This window comes from Electrona antarctica (genome assembly GCF_951216825.1).
Source record: "Electrona antarctica genome assembly, chromosome: 17".
Taxonomy (NCBI): Eukaryota; Metazoa; Chordata; class Actinopteri; order Myctophiformes; family Myctophidae; genus Electrona; species Electrona antarctica.
In genome coordinates, this window is record NC_136798.1 from 24,585,551 (window position 1) to 24,605,820 (window position 20,270).

Genomic DNA, 20,270 nt, shown 5'->3' on the forward strand with positions numbered 1-20,270 from the left:
TCGACAGTCGTGCCACTTGGTCGCAACCACACCTGCTGCATTCAATAACAAAAGATAATTACGGTAGCCTTATGTTTTTTCCCCCCACGCATTACAGCATCCTTCCGACAATAATCATATTACATACAAGAAAAACGCTGCAATTATCGAACGGACCTTCCTGGTTGCACGAACAGATGGTTTTCTTCAATTTTGTCGCATTGGATTGAGTTAAAAGATACGAGAAGAGTTGTGATTGAGAACAGAACGGACCTCAGCTGCGGCTGCGATCCTCCCCATATACCGCAGTGCCAGTCAGAGTGTTGACAACCTAACCTAGTGAACACTACACTGCTCTGACTGAAATGACTGACGACAAATTTGCTGCCTTCCACCAGCTGTGAGTGAAACTTGTGACAGGACGAGCAGGTGGCGAGGAGCCAGGTACGTGCATGGCGACTGGCGCGCGTTGTGCTGCAGGGGGACAGCTATAGCCCCTCGAGTGAGCATCAGACAGTAGATGACCTTTATTTTATTCATTAGTTTTAATTCTGGAAAGCTGACCGCCAGCCAGGTAGGATGCCTTTTACGTTACTTGTGTCCTGTTGTAGGCTATACGTGCGTGGAATCGTTGGTATACTATACATGTAGGCTATATAGTCAATGATGACACATGACAGTGCAGTGTGATATGGCTATACCAGGGCACATATTCAACTTTTGGTCAAGTGACTATTCATGCGAGCGCACGTCGCACATATCTGGCATCATTCCCCCAAAAATCGGTTGCTATTTAGACATAATCTTGCAAATTTCCTAAAATCATCGTTTTATTTTTATATGCAGTCCTTTTTCTTAGAAATGCAGCATCATCGTCATGCCAATTATGCAACATTGGACCTTACAATGATTTCTAGATTGAATTGGTGATTAATTTAAATGCAGGCAGGGTGGAGAGAATAGCTGCTGAGGACCTGAGGTGTGCATTCTGCATTGCATTGATTCATTTAGATTACAGAGGTGGGCAATGTGCATATCATATCATGCAAACATGGCTTGAAGATCTACACTGTAATATTGACAGAAAAGTTTGCCCACCCTGCTTGGATTATCGTTTTATGAATTAAGACATTTTATTTTACAGAATAGCAGTGCAGCATATTCAGGTTTTTATTATTCAAGCTATACTTGTATTATTCAAATTATACTAAGACAAAAACAATGGTGGTGATCTTGCCAGCCTGGGAAAACTGTCAGCAAAGTGATCAATTGTGCCCGAAACGTTTGCCAGACAGTATCACTGCCATCCTAACAATAGGTGGGCTACAGGAGACTGTAAATTTATATTGTGATGATGTTGTTTAGTGTAAGACAGGTGGATTCTTTTATATATTTATAACACACACACACACACACACACACACACACACACACACACACACACACACTATACGTACAGTTGACTTGCCAGAGGGCCTTTGATTTACTTGAGTGTTATCCAGTTAGTCTTCAGTTTCCCAGCATCACTCCAGGTTAAATGTGTTAAAGTATAGTGTTAAAAGTGTTGTTTTGACAGTGTTGAGTAGTAGTAGTTATTTGTAGTTTTTTAGTGTAAAGCATTGGTTGCTAGGGTCTAATAGGCGGTTTCTAGGGTATACTAGGCAGTTGCTAGGGTAAAAAGTGGTAAATAAAATAAATGGTGCATTTATATAGCGCCTTAATCCAAGGCGCTTTACATAGATTGTGCAATTACATTCACCCATTCTTACACACACTCATACACCAATGGTGGAGGAAACCATGAGGCACCAACCTGCTCATCGGGAGCAAGAGTCTTGCTCAAGGACTTGTGTGTTACTGTGTTTTGGCCGACTCACCAAGGCAGCACCATCATGTCCAAACCTAATCAGCCTACACAGTCTTTTTAAGAATTACAACAGCACCACTTTTAAAACATTGACTATTGTTTATTTTCAAAATGTTTCAGTGCTCTCCATCCACACTGCAGTGAGCCTGAGAAGGCAGAGGGCAGACTGCAGGGCGCTGGGATTTAAGACCTGCAGACTCCCTCCCCTGCACTGCCTAGACCATGGGCAACACCACAAGCAAGGACAGCCATAACTCTGCAGGTATCACACCACGAAATAGATCAAATAGTTGACTTTATTAATCTCTGAAATAAAAATGTAATTGATTTAAAAATAAATAAATAAAAATGGGTGAACTATCCCTTTTGAATAATGAGGCACGTTTAGTCCACAAGCAAGCAGATCAATGTCAGCAGGTCTGGCAAAGGCAGATGAATTGTAGCACCCAGTAGGAATTGCCTCCTGTATCACTTCTTTGCACATCAACAAGGTTCTCAAAGTGAAGATTCCAGGGACCTGCAGTGTTCCTTGAGAGGGCTTGAAATGGCGGGAACAGCTAGATCAAATGAACTCGTAAGGGTTATGGGTTGGATTAAAAAACACTTAATAAGTTGAGAACCACTGCTAGCTGCTTATATTAGTTTGACTGTCATGCTGTGTATGAGTGCAGGGTGGGAGGCATTATCGCCAGCAGTATTGCCACTTTGCCAGCATTCTGTCCTCTGTTACCATCTCCAGTGAGTTTGTTCAGTCTGTTGGCGTTCTTGCTTTGATGCCTTTGCATCAACACACCACAGCATATAGAAGATGCTAAATCTAAAAATGTTACTATTGCTATGCTTAGATGGCTGGCTATAATAGTATCACATAGAAAAAGTGTAGCTAGCTAAATCAAGCTAGTCCTGCTTGAATGCTGAGATTGTCTTTTCATGACAGAATAGGCTATTAGGTTTAGACTGACTGTTGTCACTGTTATTCCTGACTTCCACATGCATTGTCCACTGAGATAGAACTGAACTGTTTGTTCCTGTACATTGAACTGTTTTTACAGTGACGTTGCAATGTAACCATAGCAACAACTCTTCACATTTAGCAACATCAACCATAATCATTGTAGAGGAATATTAAGTTCTCACACATTTTCTATGTAGCAGTGGCCATCTCAGACTGGCACAAATTGCTGCCCTAAGAAATTAAAAAATGAATCATACAATGCTAATGATAGATTCCAGAAATCAATGGCAATTAACCCCCATAAAGCCATTGTTCATTTAACTAAGTGGTAACTGGTAACCGGTAACCTGCGTGACAACATGTTATCACTCACCTATTCCCATGTATAGCTGTTTATCCACTTAGCCCTATCTACTTTGTTGTACACAAATGGCAGCATTTAGTATGCAGGAAGTGAATTCAGGATGAGGCAAGGATAGCTGTGTGTGCACACTTCCACAGGTAGAGAAGACTGCATGGCACTGCGTGTGAAATGTCGGTGTGCATAATCCTCTGGCCCAACACAAGGGCTTGGAGGAAAAACGTGAATAATCAATACAGGATAAAAATAGCACACCATCAGTATTGTGCAGAAGTCTTGGATCTCCCATTTTAGAACTGCTAATAACAGCTGATGTAAAACCAGGCCGCCGTGGAGGTGTGACCATTGCGATGACGAGGGCTGCTTTATTGTAGTCAGTGAAGTAGTGTAAGCTCTGTGAATCTGGCCACATGGGGGATCAGTGTGTGTGCGTGTATGCTCGCCAAGAAGTGGGCAGGAGAGGCTCTGTGCTGCATCAATCAGCCTGACATAATAATAGATAAAGTAGAGGACACTGTCTGCTTCGCTCTGCATTATAACAAGGCAGGGAAGGCCTTGCATTAACCGCACCCATGTGTTGCCATCCATTTTTGGAAGCTAAAGCTGAATCAGCATCCCTTTCTCATTCTCATACATACGCCTTTGTCTTGTTTTTTTTTATCTCTTATTCAGGATCCCCCTCTGATTTCTTCAGAACGCCTCCCACCACACCCTCGGAGGCACAGCTAGCTGCCATGGCCTTTTCCTCCTCTGCTTTCAATAAGAAAGTGGAGCAGAAAGGCACTGCAGGCGGCACCACCCCCTCCACCATCTTACCCGCCACCGATTGGCCTCAGAGGCTGTCTGCTTCTACAGAGTGGGCAGTCATCAGCCAAGGTGTCTCGCCAGAGAAGACCGGGAATGGTGCAGTGTTGAGGCATGGAAAGGCAGCCGGGCACGGGAGCAGGGGCTCCCCTTCTGAGCAGCACTGGCTGGAGAAGGACAGTGGGCTGGGTCCTCAGACGGGAGCAGAGATGCCTGGGGAGGAGACGACCCTGGTGCTGCTCAGTCTAATGGAGCACTATCGAGCCTCGCTAGGCCTCAGCCCTGGTCAGGATGCAGCCACAGGAGCAGTAGGTAGGAGAAGTACATAGGACCACACATGGAAATAAGTGCTCAGGAGGACCTTTTTGTGTTATCCTTTTAGCCCAAATGTGCGTGCTGTTTGCATTTCTGTCTAATAAAGTATTCAATCAAGTGTTATTTTAACTCTTGTTTTTTATACTCTGTGGTAATATGAACACTCTGGATTGTTGTGGTGTACATGGCAGTACAACGTAGAAATGTAACTGATGGGGCCACTGAAATGGAAACCCATTAAGGTTGCACAGTGTCCATGCCAAAACCGTAGGGATGTAACGATACATTTTAACCGCATATGGTTGACGATACGATATTGGTATATATTGGCAGTCACTGTATCGTTACACCGCTACGAAAGCCGCTCTGTGCTTATACTGGTCATTTGGTTTGACGTGGTGTCAGTGCTTCCTGTGGGTTCTTTTGCCTGTTTAACGTTGATATAGCACGTGTCTGTGTGCGTGTCCTCATGAAAGTTCTTATTGAGACAAATGTTATATCGGTCAATTATATAATCAGACTACGGCAATTTGATGTATTCCTTTCGTCCCCAGTCTTGAATGCAAAAATGTTTGTCTTGTCTCTGTCCAGAGTTGCTCAGGCGCTTTCTTGGTGAGAGGGATGAGCTGCTCATTGAGAGAGATGAGCTGGGAGAGGAGGTGCGCTGCTTGAAAGACAAACTGAAGGTGAGAACTATGTTTTATTTACCACACTCACCCGAATGTGTGAAATGTGAATATCTCTCAAATCAAAATGATTAAAGGCATGATGTGCTGTGTCACAGACACCTAGTAATAAGTGTTCTACAGTAGCACTTATGTTCTTGAATAAGATAATAAACAAACCATTTAACGCCTTGAACCCTATATATTTCATTGACTGGGGTGCAACAGTACTACAGGTCTGTACTTGGCCCCCTCTTTTTCCCCCCATCTACACGAAATCTCTTTGCTGAAAATAGCCGATCTACAGTCTCACAACATGTTGCAATAAGTTATAAGCTTTTTGCCGAATTTTCTATTACTAGTCCTTACCCGTTTGAATATATGAACACCAAATGATGTACAGTGTGTGTGGGTAGGGTGTAGGCTACTCAATCTGAGGCTGATGGAGGGAGTTGTTAACGGATGAGCTTGGGAATTTGGGTTGGGCACAAAACTATTAGGGAGGTGGTCCGAACTCTGAAGCATTCCATGGGGGGGGGTTTGTGTATTCCTCTGACTGACATACCTCTCTCTCTCACACACACACACACACACACACACACACACACAGTGCCCCATCGCTGCCATAGAGTTATGTTATTTGTCCCGGCTGGCTCATGTGGACACACAGCAACCCGTCAATGGACGTCATAATATAATTAATACAATGAATATTATAATAATATATTACGGCAGACAGAAGTGCAAAATGATTAGCTTATTCGTTTTTTGGCTAACGGTGGGCTATTTCTCATACAGGAGAGTCCTTAGTCCTTACTGACATCATGGTCAGTGACGCTGGGCTTGAAGTTGGATTGGGTCCGTGTCGAGACTCGAGTGTGCAGTGCGAACTGCGAACGCACGCACGCACGCACGCACGCACGCACGCACGCACACACAACCGACACCTGACTGCATTTTATATACAGTGTGAAAACCTGTGCACAGTTCAACCTGTTATGCAAGGACTCTATTTGAACTTGAGGGTAGGGCTACATAGTTTTCAGTGTTCATATTAACAAAGAGAGTTAAAATAACATTTGATTGAATACTTTATTAGACAGAAATGCAAACGGCACGTACATTTGGGCTAAAAGGATAAAAATATCTTATCAAGATGTGTTAAGTGTATATGTGTGGAGCCCATGTCCAGCCTACAGGCAAACATATGGCCAGACCGAGACCTGTTGAAAGAGAGATACGACACTCCTTGATCTTTTTAATGTTTTAAATATGTAATAGCCCTGTAAAGATATTAAAGTATACTTTAAATGTATCCTTGCTCAAGAGTGTGCTTGAAGCCTGTCTCGATGGGACCTCTCTTCAATATAAACCGGTTTTAACTTTGAGTACCTCATCACCACCTGAACTGGAGTCCTCACCCTGTGAATTCTCAGCAGCACTCGGCTGACCTTTGTTCTTTAAAGTAATTGAAAAAATCACACCTGTGTGAAGTGAGTGGTGCAACTCCGTGTGGGGGTCCCCGGGGGAGCCGCCCCACGTCCAAAACGGTTGAGAAATGACAGTTACCGTGTGGGGTTCCCTCTACTGTACTGTCCTGTCCTGTACTGGCACACCCAAAATCATCATATTGCCGAATATCAAATGAAATTACAGATTAAATTTGGATGAAATTACCGGTAATCAAATATCTAAATACTGAATCAAGCAACTTAAAAGCTGTCTGCGGTGGTCACAAAAGCCTGAGTAGACGATAAAATGACCCTAGAACATGTTTGAAAGTGAAATATCCCTTGAAGTAATCAGGTTAATACTTAATATCACACAGGATATGGCTTGTTCCTTTTCATTTGTGGTTACTACAGTACTTTTGATAACTTCGGGTACTATGCTGCGGTTGTCTTAGGCTATGAATGAAGGTTAGTGTTTTCGCTTTTTGGCCGATGCAAAGTCCCTATTTGCTGGATATGTTTACAGAAGGCTGTAGCACATTGATTGTCATGGTATGCTCTTTGTGAGCTGAATGTTGAAACAGCTGTTACCCACCACTGTTTAGTACAACTCATTCTTTATCAACAATATAAATGTACTATTCAAGGTTGTGAAAGTCCCGTTCACATTTGCTGGGGGGTGAGGAGATTCCACGCCACTGCTTTTGATATAGCCCTGGTCATTAATTTGTATTGTTGATGGGGATATGTTTTATCCCTGCTTCTAGTCAGACTGAATTAAATACTTACATTATGTTCGATAACAGGCAATCAACAATTGCATTAAAAAGAAGTACATTATTTAAACCTGGCGTCCCTATTTTAGCCACACTTGGTCACAATTTGTGTGTTTTAAAAAAGAAACACAAAAACAAAGTAGCCGATCTACAAGCTCATAACCTTTCACAATGTTTCACATGTCAGCGGGTTGTGAGCTTATAGATGGGTGGTTAAGAAAATGTCTCGCTCCAAATTGAACAACCTGCTAGTTCAATTGCCTGTTGGGATTTTAACCGCTGAGCTTCCCTGTCTTCTGAACTCCACACCCAGGCGGAGAGGGAGGAGTGGTACCAGTTCCAGTGTGACCTGCAGGTGGCGGTGGCTGTGGCCGACCGGATGCGCATGGAGGCCGAGCAGGCCCTGGCGGAGTTCCAACGCAGACACAGGGCCCTGGAGGACCACCTGGCCCAGACACTCAGCACACAGCAGGACACAGACAGAGAGCTAGATGGCCTCAGATCCCAGCACAGGGATGCCTGCCACCAACTGGCCCTGGAGCGTGGCAAACTCGAGGCCTTGAGGGCTGCACACATGAAGACAGGCACAACAGGCTCTGATAAAGATGCTGAGAGAAAAGACTCGAGCAATGAGGGCCAAACGATGGAGGACAAGCAGGGAGGGGGGAGCCGGGGTGTGCCTAAAGAGGAAGATTCTGAGGATGAAACCATCGTTGCTCACACAGGGGGAGAGGCCAAAAGTAACGAAAAGCACAATGAGGTCAAAGAAAAGGAAACCGCTCAGGAGGCGCACAGTAAAACTGGTGGACAGGATGCCAATGGTGCAAATCAAACCGAGAATATGCAGCTAACGGGCAAAGGTGTCGCAGAGACATACCTGCGCAGTCTGGCTGTCCTGGAGAGAAAGACGGAGAAGGGCGGCAGTCTGAGAGATCGCAGGAAGATAGTGATGCTGTCTGAAAGATCCCGGTGAGTCTGTGCATCTCCAAGTGCGTTCTCCAACATGCGTAATACGTATTTTTACGTGTTTCGTGTCCTAGGCACGATTTCCTCAGTAGTTTGATCTGTACAGTGTTGTTGTTTAGTTAATTAGTGTCAGCCCTCCACCACTGTCTCGTCATCTCACTCATAATAAAATAAGGTCGCATTCACACCTAATACTTCGGTAGATTTGATGTGAATGGGCGGAGAAGTTGGGATTCTTGCATATTTAATTTGCTGCGTTTGCCTTCACACAAGCGATTTATAGCAATGGAGCACTTTTACCAACGGACCGGACACTAACGGCGATCGACAACAACGGGACTTACGGGAGGCATGATTAAATCTAACGTGACTAGCGACTGGACAGCGGGGGGCCGTCTAACACAGGATCTTTTCTTAGAATTGGACGGGATTTCCGTTGTCGTCGGCTAAACGGGGGGGAACATTTTCGATGACGTCCCACTGTTACGCAACATCGAGGATTGCGCAACAGGTGGAGCGATGCGTGGAGCGATGCGATCGGTTTTCATATCAATAAACTTCGTCTTTTGGATAAAAAAGGGCGCTGGCCTAATAGGACGGTGAACTTCGTCCTGGGCGATTGGGGTGTTAATTAGATCCTCTTATAGATATGATGATCGGATCATCATATAAAATTAGTATGCTACTATGCATATACCATGTTAGCTATACAGTTTATAGATCATGCTTAAGCATGTGTTTAATTTTGCAGTATTTATATTTAAACAAGATGAAGAAAGGCTCCAACACTTGGATCCCTGCACACAGTGACAGCCCTCCATGTTTACGCACAGACTGACAGACAGAATACTCTGTACACTTCTGTGTTTTTATGTGTTTCCTTAAGCAATTGATTAATGTGCTCATCTGACCATATTTCGACATCTTAGCGCTGCGTAAAATATCCCTTCTCCGTCTCCAACTTTACTTCTCATTCATCCGCCACATTGTTTGCTTCATTTCCTTTATTTGATGCGATTGCATTCCCACCTGAACCGAATCGAAATCAAGTGCGATTGGAAGCAAAGTGAAACCCCCGTTTTTTGGCGGAGTAGAATGCAGTTCTTTGATGCGCATTATTCGAATGAGGCTTCACACCTGACAAACGAAGCGCACTTTCCGACAATGTGCAGCAGGATTCGTTTTAATCGCGGTAAAGCTTGTGAAGGCGACCAAAGTCTTAATGCGTGTTTTATTTTTTTTAATAATCAAAACGGATTTAATTGCTGCCAAGTTAAATCTCTATACTGAAGAATGTGTATTTTATAGGTAGGGTGCCCCCACCTGGAGAATCTCTATTTTCAGCGACCACAAGAAAGACTTGAAAACCATCCAACTAGTTTGTTCTCTGTCCTTTAAGGAGCATGTCACGACTTTCACTTCCTAATGGCTTCAGTCAAAATAGTACCTCCCAAAGTTCAACATTGCCATTATGCAAGGTAAAACCATGATTAACATATGAACATTTTTAACATATAATAACCACGTTTTTGGTGAGCGACGACCAAGTATAAGTTTGGCTTTGTCTACTTTTTCAACCATTCCAGAAAGAAGAGCCGACCAAAAGGAGAAGTGACCACATTTTCCAAAGACAGGAGAGCTTTGCCAGCTTTAATTCTAGTGAGCTCTTACTTTGCCACCACACAGCACTGTTTTTGCATATTCATATTGCATCAAGCTCAATTGTTTGTTTCTTACTGCTGCTTGTGTCTAACAGAAAAGCAGGAACAGGACCCGAACTTTGACTTTAACAAGTAAGTTATGTTAAAGTTAAGAGATTTTCCTACCTGCCGCTTAAGAAACTTGTACATTAGAGGACACAGCAGGAGTCTGCTTGGTGTTGTCTTAGTGTATATGTTGTCATCGAGGGTCTGACCAGGATTTAGAAAAATGTCAAGCCATGTTCTTAAATTCAAATATAGCTTATTGAAATTGCTCTCTGTGAATTTTGGAGGCTTCCGATGGTGTGAATGAGCCTGTAACCTAAATGATCTGTGTGAGAGGGACTCAAAGACTTTTCTCCACTCCTCCCCAGGCCCCAGGACGGGTTCAGTGTTCTGCTGCGGCGTCACGGTGGCTCCAGGAGAAACTCCCTACTGCGTTGGTGTCAAACTCGCACTCAGGGTTACAAGGTTAGCACAGTAGAATCTCACCAAGAAGGAGGCAATGCTAATTGTATTACCCATATATTCATAGTTGTTAACCCTGAAACGCAAATTAAAATAGAAAGGTACAGTACACACAGTAGAGCACAAATCTCCACCAGAAGGCATGCCCCAATAATGCACTGTCTGGCGCAGAAATGTTAAACTGCATCTCTTTATGTCTCTCAGACGAATTGTAAAACATAATCAAACATGATTAGTGTTTTGTAGATATATGGTCTACACAGGTTTTCCACGAAGGCGCCAGCCGACTCATTGATAGTGGACGTGCTGTCGTGATTTTGTAGGAAACAAAAGTTATTTAAATCACACAATTTAATTTCATTATTTGATGTTGTGTATTATTTGTGTGGCGACGTTCAGATGACATGAGTTAAGAACGTCTTAAATTAGCCTTACCCATTTTGGACTGAGGCAGATTCTACAAACGCCTTCTAAATACTGATCTAAGTTTTCTGAAAAACTTCAAATATTTATATAGCAGCATAAAAAGTATGCAAAAAAATTTTGCATACTGTACAGAACAGAAGGGTTACAACACCAAAAGGGGTTCCTGCCCAGAATGGGTTAAAACGGCAGCTCTTCCAGTTGTTACACTGCTCTCACTCTCTTTAGAGCTAAAATGGTAAATGGTGCATTTATATAGCGCCTTTATCCAAGGCGCTTTACATAGATTGTGCATTACATTCACACACACATTCATACACCGGCGGAAGCCATGCAAGGTACCAACCAGCACATCGGGAGCAATTTGGGGTTCAGTGTCTTGCCCAAGGACACTTCGACATGTAGACAGGAGGAGCCTGCTCTACCTCTTGAGCCACAGTCGCCCCTACCTCGAGCTACCTCTCTTTCTCTCACTCACACACAAATGCACACTCTGGTGTAAAACGTGCAAGGTGCAAGCGCAGTTAGTTGGCATGTGAAGGAAAGCAGTTTTTGAATCATGATGTAGGCCAACCAAAATACATGGGTCTAAAATATCAGAAACACTTTGTACATCCACTATCAATGAGTCGGCTGGCGACCTGAAGTGCAGTGGCGGTCCTGCTGGCAGATTGGTCGCAAAGGGATGCAAACTGGAGGGAAACGTTCAATGGAATTGACTGAAGTCAATGAGAGCCGACTGGACAAGCGTATGATTAAACTATATTTGTGAACGATTGCGAACATTGTAAAATAATCGGTTCAGGAAAATAAAGAAATGTTTGTGAGGTATCTAAAGAGCATGGAAAAGGTTTCTGACTGCAGTAACCAAGGGCTGTTATCACGAGTCAGAAACATTTTCTGTGCTCTTTAATAAAATGTATATAGTGTGCACTGTGAACACCAAAACACTAGTGTGATTTTCATTTTCCTGAACGATAATCTGACCAAGGTTGCAATCATTCAAAAATATTGTGGTCCTTAGCCTTAGAACCAAATTCTGAATACAGCAGGCCCTTGGCCTGCTGTGTACATTATAAATTACTAATTGACAGACAGACAGACGGGGACAAATGAAAGCTATCCTGGTGACAAATTAAGTCATACCTTGTAACCGAAATGTAATGCATTCTAGTGGTATTTCTTTATAAATTATGTTTCAAATGTGTTTCTGTGACAGAACATTGATATCACCAACTTCAGCAGCAGCTGGGAGGATGGCCTGGCCTTCTGTGCTGTGTATCACACCTATTTGCCATCTCATATTCCATACGACAGTCTCAGCCCGGCAGACAAGGTACAAATATTGTTCAGATCAAATAAGACTTAATATATATCTTAAAAGCAATTGTAAATCTGTTTTGCCATTTGGCATATTAGAAGCTCTATCACCTAAGTACAGTAAGACACTGGACTAACCTGTTTTCTTTTGTCAGGAGGGAAACCTGGGTTTGGCTTTTCAGACTGGAGAGTGTGTGGGAATCACAGTCATGTTGGTAGGTCATAAATAGCATTATTCACATGAAATACAAATATTCAAATCAAGTTGTACCGGCAGGAACATAATTATGATTGCCATGCACCTACACTGTCCTACAGTAACAACTAATGACAATACCACAATGGTGAAAAAGAAAGGGATTATTAGGTCAGGTGTGTAACTTTGATAAAGCCTAGCCAAGTACAGGTGTAGTGAAAGACAAAAGGAAAGAGTAGATATTTTGGATCACAAGTTCAGTTGGGGTGGAATTCTGGCCACAGTTGGAGAGTAGCTTAAGTTATTTTCAGCCTGTGACGTGATTCTTCTGTCATTGAGAAGACAGTTGTCCTGACTGAGTCCTCATTTGCATAACAATGGGTTAAGAAAGTTCCAGAAATCAAGCTTTACCCGTTATATTACGTAATATTACCATTTCAATGGTATGTATTTCGATGTCACGGTGAGTTTGTCTTGTCCGTTTTGTTCAGATCAGTGATGTCTGCGATGAGTTTTCTATGATGACATTTCACAAGATTTAAAAATCTTTCTCAGTCGTAAACAGCTTTTATAGATACTAGTGCTTAAAATATGAATCTTTTAATGTTATTTTTACAGACTGTGGAGGAGATGCTGAAAGCTGGAGGTCCTGACTGGCAGAGGGTACTGGGTTATGTTGACAGTATCTTTCGGCACTTTGAGATGTAAGGTCTCTAAAACTCTCATCAAACTCTTCTATCAGATTCCCTTTTAGTCAGATTATATTACAAAAAAACCTGGAATAAATTACCAAGATGTTTCTTCACAAATGTAGCACCCGCGAGGTGACCTTGGCATTTTATATTGTAGAGCAGTATTTCACAGTATTTTCACTTTTTAATTTACATGCACCCAGTCAAAGAATTGGTTTGTGGGGAAAAGTGGGTGTGGCAGTTCTTCTGTTAAGTTGAATTTAAATGTTTTAAATTGTGTTAACCTTTACAAACACATTTATGAAGACATTTCTTGGTAAGGATTTTATTCCAGGTTTGGCCATTTTTCTGATTATGTTCCCTGACTAATGACTGCAGTCACTTGCTGAGACGACAAAATGGAGTTTAACGTAGAGTTCAGTCAAGATTTGAGATGTCACTTAAGCCTAATGCGGTACTATTCGTTGCTCAACTGCAGGAATAAACATGTACTTAAATGAAGCCCAGAAGATGCAGAGCTGAGAGCATTTGTACCTGGGAATACCTTTTATTTTGCTCTAAGCATGTCAACAAGTCATTAGATGATGATGGACAGGGGACAAACATACGGTCTGGTTTTACAATATAGACCTGGAACATACAGTATACACCTGGACAACTCTGACTATTCCATCCATGTGCACTGGCATGGGAGCTGGGAAAACACTGGAGAATGCAGACAGTCTGCAAGGACCTTTAGTGTTTTAAAAATATATATATTTGTTTTGAACATGAGCACTTTGAACGTCTTAAGTTGGATTTTATTTTTTTAATTAATAATAAAATGTTGACCTTCAGTTGCCCTTATTTCCTGAATCTTTCCAGCCATCTTACTTTTCTTGCCAAATGTAATGTCTGTATACATCCAAACTCAAGGCACAACAGAGGGAGTTAACAGACATGAGCCGACATTTAGGTCAAACTGCCTTTGATAATTTGTGTGTGTTTTTAAGACTATATACTAGGCTACATCAATAATAATGCAATAAAGTTCTTTCGGAAGTTGTTGCTCATTTACAGTAAAAGTGTTTCATGGATGACATTTTCAAAGTACTTTATTACATATTGACAGGCAACTTTAAACAGCATACAAAATGGTATAAAAGATGAATAAAGAAAATGTTTTAAGGTTCAGTGACATGAGCACAATGGTAACGAATAAATACTGAAACATTAAAAAAGCAATTTACAGTAGTATACCTTTTGCCTGGTTGAACTGAATGGAAATCAGGATTGTGGTTGAGTTTTGAATAATGTATTTACTGCATCTGAATAGCCAGACATCCAAGCTTCAAACAACAAATCTTTATACAATTAGTAATTAATGATGGCTAGAGGGCAGTGCCAAAAGGTCAAAAGCACTAGATGAAAGTGACATTCAGATTTGCCCATTGTCAAAGTCTTGCATCCATTCAGCAACACTAGTATTGGCACACATTTTACGATGCTGTTATGGCTCCTCCTATAGGTGGTGTGGAGAGCGGTGGCAAAAGGAGAGACTTTAGTTTGGCCGACATGGCTGCAATCTCAGGGTCCTGGGTCTCGTACATTTTCACCAATCTGGCAAATTTCAAGACACCTGAAAAGGAAGCAAAACAGTCAATTTTCAACATGGGACTTCCCATTCCACATGCTTTTGATTATTTTTCTTCATGTTATATTGAAAGGTAACCATACAGTACTTGAAATTAATGACTTTACTTTTCTTAGGTTTAACTGAGCACTGAATGCTTGAAAAGATATATATATAATATATTCCACGTAAATGGTGCATTTATATAGCGCCTTTATCCAAGGCGCTTTACATAGATTGTGCATTACATTCACCCATTCATACACCGATTGCGGCGGAAGCCATGCAAGGGTACCAACCACCACATCGGGAGCAATTTGGGGTTCAGTGTCTTGCCCAAGGACACTTCGACATGTAGACAGGAGGAGCCGGGATTCGAACTGCCGACCCATGGATCATTGGACGACCTGCTCTACCTCCTGAGCCACAGTCGCCCCGCCCACTTAAAACTTCTTTACTCAAGTCCTATTCATACTCCAGTTTTAGGTGATAAGGTGACAACAGTAAAAACAGATGTTTGGGTGAGCCGTGAGTCGCTTACCACCACAGTGTGACGTCATGTGGTACTTTTCGGTGGTCACCTTATCACCTAAAACTGGAGTATGAATAGTAAACTAATAGTTGAACAGGTCAGCTCTATACATTTGGTCTGCGCTTTTCCCCTCTACACCAAATCTGTGCTGAAAATATCTGAAGCCAGTAATTTGGCTATTTTCTGCAAATGTTCACCCAGAATAGCATGCAAGGATTCAAGTGGTTAAATCAAGGACAAATCTAAATTGGATGCACCTCATTGTTTTCTAAACTGAAAACTGTTCAAGAAGCCCTAATGTCAGTACCAATTTTAGTATAGTGTAACTTGTGCCTCTATTTCCCTTTCTACAAGCAAAATGAATAAACTAATTGAATAGCTGTGTTGTACGGTTACTGTAAATGCACACCCGTGTTTGTTTGTTCTAGGTACGACATACTGTGCTCTCTCCTCGTTGGCTTTCATCATACCAGCATAATGTAAATGTTCAATTGCAAAAACATTATGGAGAACATAAAAAAACAAGCATCATGGTTAGATTATAACATTAAGTACGTTTTTGGATGACTGGTGACACAAAGTAGGGAAATGCATGAATTGAAATATATCGCACATGTAAGAAGTCTACAATGTCACACAAACATTGTCAGAGCATGTGTGAATGAATGAACAAAATCACTAGCAGTACTGGAAAGGTTATCTCACTGGTTGGACATGTGTCTCCTCCGATACACGTATAGTCACCGGACACCTGACTTGACAGTGAGGTTCACCCTTTGTCAAGTCCCGCCCGTGGTTGTGCCCCTCTTCGCACCCATTGGTTGCCATTTTGTGGTTGGACAAAAAACCTTTCCCTCCATCCACTACCATTGAAATAAGTGTTTTTCAGTTGCTTCGTATTTATATTCGGTGCATTCAATTGTTATTTTAAACTTGGTGTCAGTAAAAAGGAACATCACAGGTGCAGCATGGTGACTGGGCATATCATGTTTGTTTTTAGTTTTTACCCAAAAATTATGTTTTAGCAAATTCAACATAAACAAGGCGAAACCAGGGCAGAACAAGGCAGAAAGAGTCTGCTGGTTAGTCAGTCAGGGACCAATCAGAAGGCTGACAAATGGTGTCACAGAGGGCCTAAGCACACTTTAGATTCCATGCGCGGACAGAAGAAGCTGTATTTTACGTCATTTCCGAGTTTTTAGACAGCTGGTGGATGGAAAAGAAGCTCCACCTCCGCGGCGGACAGATTCCCGGAAACGCTCACCTCCGCGGCAGTCAGCCGCGGGGGTGGAGCTTTTTTTCCATCCCCTAGCTGTCTAAAAAGCCGGAATGACGTCGGGCGTCAGCTTCCTTTTCCCTTTTCCGCCTGTCGGCTCAAATGTGCCCGCGGTGAGAGAGGGCACATAACGTGTGCAGGTAAACACTGTCCTTCTCAGTTCTGCTCCACACTGAAAAGGCATACCGTTTGTTGTAGTGCCCAGCCAAGCTGAATGCACCGTGCAGGAGTCAAATCTCTGGATGCCCCTGAAAGGGGTTCTTGTCCAGTCCATACACATTATACAGTATATGGTACAACAAGTAATGATAATGTCAAGCACCCATATAACTTATAGTTGTTTGACCTGACGAAGAGCCTTGGCTTGAAACGTCAATAAATTACACTGCAGCATATGAGTGTGCCGGTTTTTATACTTTCTCCCCATATAAGTTGTAATTAATGTCCTGAGACAGGCTGTGGGGTATGCAGAAGGGAGTTCCAACCGCAACTCTAGCCTATGGCAGGCCAGTCTAGTGCATCTCAGAAGCAGGACAGGTATCATGAGAGAAGGAGGCACTGGAGCAGCTCAGACAATTTAGGCCCTTACTTTATTAACAGGGTGCAGGTAAAAAGCGACAACGTTTCGATGTTTCAGTTACATCTTCGTCAGGTCATAGCCAAGGGGTGTGGGGTGTTGACTCACCCTCTCCTTCATTGTTGAAGCCATAGGCCTTGATGACCTCTTGTTGAATCAGAGTGGCGACAGGGAGCACAAGCTGCAGCATCTTGCCCATGTCATTACAGGCACTCTCTCGCGCCTCCTCCATCCGTGCCACGTTCTCTGGGACAGAGAATGCCTGGATGACCTCACTAAGCACCACTGCAACACAAACATCAACAATTCCTCTGCTTCAAAATTATGATAAAGAGAAAAATACATTTTACTTTTCTTTTTCTGTTTTATGCTTTGAAATTGTGACTTTTGTAATGTCTTTTTTTCATTGCTTCATTTTGAAAATTAATTAAAAAAAATATTTGAACACAATTGTATATATTTTTTCAAAGCACTTCATAATAAAGTAGTTTAAAAAAAACAATAAAACGGTGTACAATGATTAGGGTTTCATTTATAATTATATATAATTACAGTAGTAGCAAAGGTGTTATGTAGTATTATTTTTAGCACCATCACGATTCACGGCAGACACATGAACTGTTTTTCATTTGTCTGATTAAAACACAAATCATTGTGTTGGCAATGGTGTTGGAAAATAGAAACAAACCAAGCACTTCATTCTGACCTCTTGCCTGCTCAACAGTAAGGGTGGGCTGTTGTGCTGGGGCTGAGGCCATGTCTGTGGGAAAAGAATGACACATGACAAGTGTTTTAAGGTATAAACATGCAGTAAACACAGTCTTACTGTAGCCGCAATTTGCGGAATACATCTAGGTTTGTTGTTGGTTAATTGACAATGCCTTTGGGAACATCACAACACCACCATGATTGACGGCTAGATGATATAGCCAACAGATTCACAAACGTTTTTATTTTATTTTTTTACGGTTAGCCTTTAAGCTAAAATATATGAACTACATTTTCTTCCATACATGCATTTAGTTATCAGGGTCAGCTGAGCTTCCTCTATCGAGCTAAGCAACCTATATGAGGTTATGTGCTGTCAAATGAGCTGTTTAGATACGGTAAACCCGTTAATCATGAAATGTGTTACATTATATTTTATAAGTAATGAAGTAGACAACTCACCACACCAAGATGAAAACGACCTAGCCCAGGAAGGTAAATAAAAATCTGTCGTAAAACGCTATGTTTGCGGCAAAATGTGATTATTTACGACACTAACGTTCTGCTTTCAGGTGCAAACTGAAATGAAAGGTAAACAACCTCCAACAGTGGATATGTCCTCGTGTACAATCATTGTCTGATATATTGGATCTGCATTCTGCATTGAGGAGGATAACCAACCGTATTTCGTTCAAAAAAATGCTATGAAACATTAAGTTATTACTGTTGATTAACGGAGCTTGAATGTGTGTTAGCAGCAGCTGTCTTCCCACCGCCACGTAAACAGAGCGGTTTTACACCCAGCTGTTAGCTTATGTTATGGAGCAGAAGCTTGCAGAATTCAGAGCTCGTAGGAGGGCTACCAATGCTGTGACAAGTAGTGACTGTACTGTTCAACGACCAGAAACAGAAATGCTGGAAGAGAACACATCTGCTGCATCCGCCAGTGCAATAAGTGAATTTAAAGCTGTCGAGCAAGAGCAAGAACAAGAATATGAACTGGAAGAAGACACTAGGCCTCTCATTTCCGGAGAGAAGAATCAAGTCAAGGTAAGTTAAATGGTGATACATAGGGGCTGGCACAATAGATGAATTGATGGAATTCCATTTCCACTGTGATCCACACCACGAGACGTTTTGATAACCATCGTGTAGTAGTCAGTAGTCACACCCACCATACAATACTTTTGTGTTATAATTTCTTTAAAAAGCGGGCCTGTTCCAGGATCCATGACCATTGAAGATCCCCTTTATGGTGCCCCTGATATAAGTCAAAGATTATTAAAAAAAATGTGCATCAAAACATAGTGCTCTTGTGGTTCAACTGAGCTGGACATGTGTCCCATTTGTGGGCCCCAATACCACAGTTAAACAAACGTGTAAGTATTTTGCTCATTTTCATCTAGACTACAGATGTGCTGTATTTGACATGACATGCTGTTATGTCCTCACTAGGATGGTCCAGATTGGCTGCTGGACAGTGCCCTGGGCCGGTGGCTGAAAACAAGACAGTTTGCATTCACAAATCTGACTCTGTTAAAGGTCTTACTGTGGCTGGTTCTTCTTGGCTTGTTTGCTGAACTGGGTTTTGGCATGGCCTTCTTCATCATCTCCCTGTTCTACTGGCTCTATGAAGGATTCCGGAGCCCGGCTGAACGCAAACCTGGAGAGATGAGCGCTTATTCTGTCTTCAACCCAGACTGCCAGCCGATCCTGGGCACAATTACTGCAGAGCAATTGGAAGGAGAAATGGGATACAGTCTACTGGCTGCTAGATGAAATCACTTGCTCAAGTGGAAAAGTAAAGTCGGCTGATAGCCTCACACATCTTTAACGATTGGGATATATATTTTCAGTGATTGATGACCATACTATAAATCCATACAGATCAAACAGACCAGTGAAATTGGTTTCACACAATAATGTAACTAATGGTAAATTTACATTAAATGTCTGTCTATTTCTTGAAGCAATTTCATACACAAAGTTTCACAAACAAAAAAAATAGACACGTCATGACACAACAGCCAACCAGGTGACGTCAAGGACCAAGATGACAGGAAAGGAACTGGCACTACCAGTGTGTAAGACATGGATGACATATTTACCGGTAGTTGGATTCCCCATCACACAATTCATGCCTCAGTTAGGCTTAACTAGATGTTTACCCCTTCATTTAGTTTTTTTTTTTTTGTGAAATAATGGGATTAATGATTTGTCATGGATTCAACTAATCTGATTAACCCTAGTATCCCTATTCTGGGCATGTCATAGGCACACATTCTGTGAAACTCTACTTGCTCATAATGCATTGCATTGTGACACTTGAGTAGGTGGTGAGGTGAAGAGGGAAAAAGGAGGGGATCCCAGGCAAGAAAGTATATTGTTGCCGTAGGGTGGAAACCTTGTACAAAGCTGTTCCTTTGTTATTTGAAAAGATATTTTAAAATGGTGAAAATAGCCGACCAGACGTGTTGGGAGCTTGTAGATATATGTAGTATTTTCACTACTTTTGCGAGACACTTGTATGACGAAGTAAGGCATTAACATGACGTTTCTGCCCGACAACAACAATATAGGGTTTAAATGGTTAATGGAGAGGACAGCTGGACACTGCATTTTGTCCA

At 42.0% G+C, this 20,270-nt stretch overlaps 3 protein-coding genes across 7 annotated transcripts in view; 1 reads left to right on the forward strand and 2 right to left on the reverse strand.

The window, feature by feature from the left end:
* Nucleotides 1-288, reverse strand: part of LOC306940738 (disks large-associated protein 2-like) — a gene marked incomplete at its 3' end in the record, with an annotated part of 155,918 nt that extends 155,630 nt beyond the window's left edge. The window contains exon 1 of the mRNA XM_079525897.1: nt 157-288. The remainder of the gene's footprint in view (nt 1-156) is intronic.
* LOC306940741 (uncharacterized protein) lies at nt 1-14,158 on the forward strand. Of its 3 annotated transcripts, none has more exons than XM_079525899.1 (13): nt 1-423; nt 1,967-2,108; nt 3,835-4,278; nt 4,873-4,967; nt 7,487-8,142; nt 9,539-9,617; nt 9,726-9,798; nt 9,896-9,932; nt 10,214-10,310; nt 11,950-12,066; nt 12,206-12,265; nt 12,865-12,950; nt 13,417-14,158. In XM_079525899.1, the coding sequence occupies exons 2-13, from the start codon at nt 2,069-2,071 to the stop codon at nt 13,436-13,438; spliced, it is 1,806 nt and encodes a 601-aa protein (XP_079382025.1). In that variant the 5' UTR covers nt 1-423; nt 1,967-2,068; the 3' UTR covers nt 13,439-14,158. The 3 variants fall into 3 exon arrangements, with proteins under 3 accessions (XP_079382025.1, XP_079382027.1, XP_079382026.1); XM_079525901.1 differs by having other exon boundaries at nt 1-379; XM_079525900.1 differs by having other exon boundaries at nt 415-553.
* grcc10 (gene rich cluster, C10 gene) overlaps nt 14,015-20,270 on the reverse strand; it is a 7,795-nt gene continuing 1,539 nt past the window's right edge. The window contains exons 2-5 of one of the 3 annotated variants that reach the window (XM_079525905.1): nt 19,193-19,369; nt 17,642-17,695; nt 17,044-17,220; nt 14,015-14,556 (exon numbers count right to left, since the gene is read on the reverse strand). In XM_079525905.1, coding sequence (XP_079382031.1) covers nt 14,417-14,556; nt 17,044-17,220; nt 17,642-17,695; nt 19,193-19,253 — 432 coding nt within the window. In that variant the 5' untranslated portion in view covers nt 19,254-19,369 and the 3' untranslated portion in view covers nt 14,015-14,416. Of the gene's footprint in view, nt 14,557-17,043; nt 17,221-17,641; nt 17,696-18,105; nt 18,457-19,192; nt 19,407-20,270 lie in introns of those variants that run through there. The other 2 variants (XM_079525904.1, XM_079525906.1) reach the window with 2 other exon arrangements.

What these genes read in the sequence shown, in the direction of transcription:
- LOC306940741 (XM_079525899.1), top strand. Translation starts at nt 2,069, where the DNA reads ATGGGCAACACCACAAGCAAGGACAGCCATAACTCTGCAG. An exon ending in CTCGCACTCAGGGTTACAAG is followed by an intron (nt 10,311 to 11,949) that starts GTTAGCACAGTA and finishes TTTCTGTGACAG; the next exon opens with AACATTGATATCACCAACTT. An exon ending in ATCTTTCGGCACTTTGAGAT is followed by an intron (nt 12,951 to 13,416) that starts GTAAGGTCTCTA and finishes GCTCAACTGCAG; the next exon opens with GAATAAACATGTACTTAAAT.